The 7,967-nt window shown below is 38.1% G+C and overlaps 1 protein-coding gene across 2 annotated transcripts in view; it reads left to right on the top strand.

Annotated features, from left to right (window-relative positions):
* The window catches only part of rnf11 (ring finger protein 11), a 12,991-nt gene extending 5,260 nt beyond the window's left edge, over positions 1 to 7,731 (top strand). Inside the window, exons 2-4 of one of the 2 annotated variants that reach the window (XR_001482077.1) lie at positions 4,763 to 4,932; positions 5,863 to 7,490; positions 7,631 to 7,731. Coding sequence is in view for 1 of the 2 variants with exons in the window: in XM_015400235.1 (XP_015255721.1) it covers positions 4,763 to 4,932; positions 5,863 to 6,034 (342 nt within the window). In the remaining variant the exon portion in view is untranslated. Of the gene's footprint in view, positions 1 to 4,762; positions 4,933 to 5,862; positions 7,611 to 7,630 lie in introns of those variants that run through there. The other variant, XM_015400235.1, reaches the window with a different exon arrangement.
* Positions 7,732 to 7,967: the final 236 nt, after the last annotated feature.

Below are 7,967 nucleotides of genomic sequence, written 5' to 3'. Positions count from 1 at the left end.
CGGTTTTCCGGGTTGGTTGCTGTATAAATATTACTGCGCACGCCCAACATTTTTCGTTGCCTGTTTTCGCCTATTTTTGCTTTGGCACCATAGCGCCACTTACAGGCCTGGCATACATTTTGCAGCGTTTTCATGCATTCATGTGGTCGATCACATTTATTTTACGTCTCCGTCTTTAAGACAAACGTTCTGGAAAATATTAGTGTTTCGTGTTCGTTTTGACTTCGTGTGGACGGGGCCTAAAAATTGCAGAGATGCTCAACATTGGACACATTATATTTAACAAATGAAATGCACTAAATTTCTCACTCTAGCCCTGTAGGTGATGCTAACACAATTAGAGTGGATTTGCCACTACACAAGGGAAGAAAAACAAAAACCACAGATTGAAGATTCATGTGTGTGAACAGAAGGAAGAGTTACAGAAGAAAAAATTCTAGTCCATTGTTACAGCAATTTAGTGCTGCAACAATTGACTTTAGAAAAGGCAAGCTTTTAAGGGTATGAAAAAACTGAACCCAAAACACCTAAATGCTTTAGACTTAGACAACTTTAGTGTGATTTTTTTTAAACATATAGTGTATACAAAACGAAATTTAGTTTTGTACAGCTTTCAGACAGTTAGCAGCAGCTTAGCAGTGAAATGTGAATTTCCATTTCATAAAATGTAGCAGTGATCAAATGTAAATGTAAACCGTGTCTGTGCTTGTGGTGCTTAGGGTTATATCTGAATATAAATCACAATATTTGTTGAAAATAATTGCAAGTTTGAATTTTTGGCAAAAATCATTCTTAATACCACCTATAATGATGTATAAAATTCTGCTTCATCTGAACAGTACCCCCTAATCGACTCAGAAGATTCTCAGATACACCCAAACCCAACTTGGATGTGACCGGGCTTAGATGTGTCTGCTATTGTTCTTTGCATGGGTGCCTGCTGATGAACGGTGATGATTTCACTGCTGAGCCATCTTGTTCTTTGGATTGGGCTAGTTCCCAATGTGAGTAATCAGAGGAGCTCAGAGATGGCTAATCCTTGTGGTTTTATGAGGAAATTGTTTTTGTGAAATAGACTTAAGGGAAAGAAAGATTTTTCTGAGGAAAAGTCTACAGTTATGGCTTTGTTGACGTCAAGATAGTGGTGGGAAGAGAAGTCCATGTGTTTGTGTTGTAATCAGAGCTGCTTGGCGTTTATTAGGTATTGAATGTTGTGGTTTAGGTTTCCACTGCAGCGGGTCAGACGGAGGCTGACTCATCTGTGTTGGACCTGGTCGTTGGAGATAAGGAACCTCCCCAAACCAACTTCAGTGGATTCATTAAAAAAAACAACTTTACTTCAACATTAATAACATAACTTCTGGAGATTCCAAACACCCTAAAGCCATTATCTGATTGGCTTTCAAATTTTAGATGCATTATGAGAACGAGTGGTTTGAAATGTTTATTATTAAAGTAAAACTGCTTTTTAAGACGTTTTTTTGCAGACATTTTTGGAGACCATAGCTTAAAGAATTAAATATGGTTTCCCATGGCTGCATTATTTGCATGGCTATGCAAAAGTATTCACACCCCTTGAGGTTTTCTTATTCTAAGCTTTGAAAATCCTGATTAAAACTGTACAATCTATCATCTGATTAGAGATTGAACTTAAAGCATATGTGGACATGGCTGCCACCTAATCTGACAGCTCAGACAAGAACAGTTTCAGTCAAAGAAGCAGCAAAGAGACTCATGGGAAGAGTTGCAGGGATGTATAACTTAAGTGGTTGAATCCCTTTCTGTTAATAGAATTGTTACCACCGCCCTCTGCTGGCCTTATGATGAAATGCCTTAAGAACTCCATTTTAGTTTGACAGCAAGGGATGTATGGGACAAAGAAAATGTGAGAGATTATGACCTGACCATATTAACCTACATATAAAATGCTTTCATTAGAATTAGAGTGATAGGTCTTATTCTGTATTTTGGGCAGTACTTGTCGTCCGTCCTGTTATCATGCTCACAAATATTTCCTGTGTTGCTAATGTTTGTCTTTTCCATACTTTTAAATGATTTCCCTGTGTGGTGTGCAGTTGTCTGCAGGTTGTGTTCAAACACACAAACTATGCAGTAACTAAAGAGAGCTCTTGGATGTCAAAGGTTGCAAATACTTCATGTTTGAGTCATTAATTCCTTTCAAGTGCTTGTTGATTTCTTATTTTTATTATTTTTTTTAGATTGCATGAAAGTCTAGAAATTTAGAAATTTTATATTTTTTATAATAATGATAATATATTTTTTTCTCAAAATCTTTCATCCTGTTTCTATAAAATATGTGGAGATGTGTGGAGTCTAAGCACTGCTTTTCTGCTTTCTTTTTCTGCTACTGCAATAATCAATTCCTGTTTTAATGTGACATGGTGTTTGCATAAATTTGGCCCATCTAAATGGTATAAAAACTTGTGCATTTTAAACAGTCCAGTCCCAACAATTTTTTTTTCTTTCATTTTAGCTTCCTGCATCTGCTTTCACTTCTATCTACACAGTTTCCACCCCTCTGCCAGCTCTATGTGGGAAGCCTGAGTCCTACAGGCTGACGGTGTCCAATTTTGCATGCACAGCTCCGCAGTCCACACTGAAAATAATAATGCAACCGTTTTTGGCATCTGCTAAATCATATTTAGTTACTTCAATGCAACTGTTTTATGTCCTACCCTGCAACATGAAAAAATTGTGTTAAAGTAATGAAACATGGTTAAGTAAATGCCAAAAACGGATGCATATTTTTGTTATTGAAGGAGGGGAAAAAAAGAGCTTCTCAGCTTCATCCTTCGGGTTACCCTGAGGTTGTTATATTATCAGGCATCGGAGGCTGGCATGACATGCCAGGCATTAAAAGGGAGAGACAATGAAATAGCTGACCACTGCAGACTGAAGGATCACAGCTGCTGTCCTGTCGGAGGCCCTGCTAGTAGCTTTTATTATGGTCATACTGTCAGTCATTGTTTTTCTTCTATGTAGACCAAAGAAGCCAGGAGAGCAGCAGACAAGCTCAGTCAATAAACATGCTGACACATGTTTAAATGCTCAGCATCTGTTTACAAATTACATTTCTCTAAATAAAAAAAAAGATCTCTTTACAATATTTAGAATCACTATATTGAATTGGGGTTCTTGATCTTTTGAATTGTTAATCTTCTGATTTGAAAACCTATAAGAGAAGAAGTAATTAATTGAATGAAACATGAAAAGGAGGAAGTGGAGCAGGCACCGCAAGTAACTGCTGAGGGTGTATGAGTATGTGAGAGCTCAGTGGGAGGAAAGGGGGAAGGAACTTGTCCAGACCACAAAGTGACAAAGATTTTAGTGAATGAAAACCAGTTTAATAAGAGGGTTTAGTTAGCTATTAATCTTTCCAGGAATGTTGATTTATCTTGACATTAACATGAAATTTCACTAAAAAGATGAAAAGTTATAGTTATACTAATGTTTAAAAAAGATTAAATGACTATTTGAGTTTTGTTTCTTATTTCATGGCTGTTTGAAAGTAAACTAAATGAGCTAAAAGTGGCCAACATTTGTTTGAATGAAAACAGCTTCGTGGAAACACTCCCACCTACGGATTTCCGCCGACATACCATTATGACTAGAGGTTTAGCTTGACCGTATGCTGACAGCAGTGAATGGAAACCTTTCTCATAAGTCATAATGAGACAGATGGTAACATACATGCTAAGAACAAAGGCTGTATTTTTGGTTCTGAAACCTACAAATTCAACTAGGTACTTTCATTGGTTTGTACTGAAGGAATTTCACATCAGTGGTGCAGACATCAGTGCAAAAATGGATAAGGATAACATAAGTCTATGTAAAGGCAGCTAGCAAGTCAGCCTTTTATGAACTGACGAACATTTTCAGGATTAAAGGACTAATCTCCAAGCAGGATCTTGAAGAACTTACATGCATTTATCTTTAGTAGACTGATTAATACAATAGTGTCTTTATAGGTTTGCCTAAGAAGTCCATCAGACAGCAGCAGCTGATCCAAAACACTGTAGAGCACATCAGCATATGTCTGAAGTCCTTCCACTGGCTCCCTGCAGCTCAGATTCTTTAAGTCACTGAATGGATCAGCACCAACATAACAGATTTGTCTTTAGTGTATCAACCTCCCAGACCTCTCAGGTCCTCTAGTTCCCGCCTACTCTGTTCACCCAGAACTAGAACCAAACATGGAGAAGCAGCATTTAGGTCCTATTATGCTCCACTTATCTGTAACAAACTCCCAGAAGACTTGAAAAGTGCTGAAAGCCTTTCAAGTCAAACTTAAAACCCATTTAGAAATGCCTTTGACTGTTGACATCAAACTGTTAACTGAGGTATTACTAGTTTAAGGTTGTGGTCCAACTGTTTTATTTGTTTTACACATATTTTCTTTATTTTCTTTTATTCTGCTTTTACTTATCTTCTATTTTATTATCTAATTTGTGTAAATCACTTTGAATTGTCCATGTTTAGAATTGTGCCATACAAATAAACCATGCCTTGCCTTACATTATAGTTGTGTAATTTTACAGGATGTTTATGCTTAAGCTCATTGGTGGCCTCTGCTGCTGTTATTGTCCTTGTTTATTAGGAGCAGATCTTAATAAACCAGTCATGTTGGTGAAACCTCCAATAAAAGGTTTGATCTGGGGGAACATACCAGTAAAAATGTAAAGGTGTTTTTGGAGTGACCTTCACTTGTTGGCTATATTTTAATGAGAGTCTCTGTCTGCAGGAGCAGATCCATGTGCCTGTCTACCACCCGACGCCCAGCCAGGCCCGGCTGGCCACTCAGCTGACTGAGGAGGAGCAGGTCCGCATTGCTCAACGCATCGGACTCATCCAGCACCTCCCCAAGGGTGTGTACGACCCGGGCCGTGATGGTTCTGAAAAGAAGATCAGAGAGTGAGTACGAACCTAATGCTAATCTGGGTAGAAGGGAACGACTCTCCATATGTTGGATATTTTGACAAAAATTTTTTTTAAGCCTTCAGCAGCCAATATTCCTGCTTAAAGTATTTATACTTGTTTAGTATTTTTAAAGCAAGTTTCAGATACCAACCAGAAACTTAAATGTACCGAAGTACTAATTTGTAAATGTACTACATTTATTCTTAGTATATATACTGAGGAACTTCCCATAAAACTATATATTAGGGTATTTTCCTTTTTTTTTTTTTGGGGGGGGGGTTTTTTTTTTAAACGATTTATCATTACCCGTACACTTCCATAGATTAGATTAGATTAGATTAGATGAGCTTTATTGATCTCACAGCTGAGAAATTCACTCGTCACATATTGGCATAGAAGTTACAGAAGGTGCAAACAAGGAGGAAAAAGGTGCATTAAGAATAAGCTTTATATACAGTATATCCAGGTATATACAGTATATCAAGATATAACCCACCTCTTTGTGTTGGTTTATCAAATATAGTCCCATTTAAAAATGCTGCAGTTTGTGGTATTAAGCTGCCATTTTTTAAAGCAGCTGTTAAGCCAACAACTAAAAGTAGATACTGCTTCCCTGTTCCTGAAACTGCAACTGAGCTTTAAAGGGGAGATTATGTAGAAAGCTTAAATAATTATTATTCCAACCATCCATCCATCCATCCATTATGTAGAAAGCTTAAATAATTATTATTCCAACCATCCATCCATCCATTTTCTGACACGCTTTATCCCAAGTGGGGTTACGAGGGTTGCTGGTGCCCATCTTCAGCTTTCTTCGGGCAAAAGGCGGGGTACATCCTGGACAGGACGCCAGTCCATCGCAGTAATTATAGTTCAATAAAGTAAATATATTGACCATATCTGAAAATCTGTTTACCTCCACAGGTGTGTGATCTGCATGATGGACTTTGTTTATGGCGACCCCATCCGGTTCCTGCCCTGCATGCACATCTACCACATGGACTGTATAGACGACTGGCTGATGAGATCTTTTACCTGCCCCTCCTGCATGGAGCCTGTGGATGCAGCGCTGCTCTCCTCCTACGAGACCAACTGATGCCTAGACCATGCTGGATTGGCCAGATCTCCACACATACAAAAAAAAAAAATCCCTCCTCACTGCTTACTTATATCCTGTATTAGTAATACGATGAAATTTAGGCCATGATTTCAGGAGATAAAATACTGGATCAGTTTTGTTTCTGTGCAGATAAATGGACTTAATATCGAAGGCATATTAATGCCTTCATTTCCTCAGTGAGCCTGCAGGACAGGACTGAATCTGAGAAAGGACTTAGGAAATAAAGATGATGGTTCAGACAAGCAGGGGGGAGGCTGGGTGAGAGACAAGATAGGGCCGATCAAAAGATATGATTATGAATAGGTTTTAAATATATATGCACATACAGACTCTTGCACAGTTCTTTCACTTTACTTCCAGCCTCTGAAATGTTCCCACCAGAAGTGAGAGGAGATGGCTGACCTCCACTGGAGGGATCATCATGTTTCCCAGACTGCTGGTAACTGAAGAAGCCCTTAGATGAAGGAAACGTAAAAAAGAGATGACCTCTGACTGAGAAACTGATGCAAAGAGTACCGCTGAGGTAACTCACGACAGGATGGGGCCTGTGCTCGTCTTCAGAAGCAGACGGGCTTAGTTTTGTTTGTCTGTACGGATATCTTCTGTCTTTGATGGGTTAAAGATTTGATTGACTTCTCCCCTGGTTCTGTGAATGTGTTTTTGTTTTTCCAACTAAAGGGCTCTGTTAAATCTGTGTTCACCAATAATGTGGGCATAACAAAAAGGACATGCAGTCTGCTTCTTATTTACTAATGTAATGGATTGCTGTTAAAACTGTTCCTTTTTAAGGTTCAGATTCCCCCATGGGAATATGAGAAAAGCACAATTCAGCCGCTTTTTGTTTTTTTTTTTGCACTTTTTAGTCAGATTTAAAAGCAGAGAATCAGCATTACTACAATGTGATCCATTATATCTGCTTTATACAGGAGACTAGGCTAAAACAATGTGTCCAAATCCATGTAGGCCGAAAATTAAAACTGCTTAAAAGTCTCAAGTAAGACAATGAAAAATTATAACAAGTTAAATTTAGTTAATTATCCTGAATCATATTTTATTATGTTAATTTTTAATTTCTCTGCACTAAGAGAACTCTGGTTGGGTAATCTCTACTGTATTTTTACATTCCCATTCTCAGCATCGCCCAGTTTACTGGAATGGCACAAGAAAAATATTTGCTAAAATGATGTTCTCCTTCTTCTGTGTGGGTTTTTACCGTGAATCTGACAGGATGTCATGTAAACTGTTCCTGTGCTCCTTATATGACTACAATCATGTAAAAACCAGTAAATTGAGTGTGTTAAAGTGTAAGGCTCCCACCCTGAGTGTTTTTGGAAAACCTTCACAGATGGATAGGTGGTTAGCGGTCTTTACCTTAGTTTTTTGCACAGTACTTTATCCTTGTTGTATATATATTTAGTCTTCTGCCCCCCAGGTGGAGCTCCATGGCCTTATACTTTACACAGGTGAGAGCTGGTTGATCGATATGTCTTTTTATTCTTTATGGGATATATATATATAAAGTCTGGCCCTCTAAAAATCTGCTCTCTACTACAGTACANTTCTGCCCCCCAGGTGGAGCTCCATGGCCTTATACTTTACACAAGTGAGAGCTGGTTGATCGATATGTCTTTTTATTCTTTATGGGATATATATAAAGTCTGGCCCTCTAAAAAGTACAGCTGAAGATGTCTATCGAAATAAAACATGTTTTCTAGCTGCTTCGTATCAGATTAGGTCTAAATAATCCTGGGGTTATTTGATGAAAACAATAAATCATGATGCTTCTAAAACAGTGATATGTCTCACTAAAAGTAAGGTCTGCACATGGATGCAGGAAAATTTCCCTTCTTGTTAAAACTCCACAACGCACAAGATGTTGCTTTGTCATCACAGAGTTGGTGTTGCACTC

This window comes from Cyprinodon variegatus, unplaced genomic scaffold, assembly GCF_000732505.1.
Source record: "Cyprinodon variegatus isolate N-32 unplaced genomic scaffold, C_variegatus-1.0 Scaffold30, whole genome shotgun sequence".
In the NCBI taxonomy this organism is placed as follows: domain Eukaryota; kingdom Metazoa; phylum Chordata; class Actinopteri; order Cyprinodontiformes; family Cyprinodontidae; genus Cyprinodon; species Cyprinodon variegatus.
This window is presented reverse-complemented; position numbering and strand designations above follow the sequence as displayed.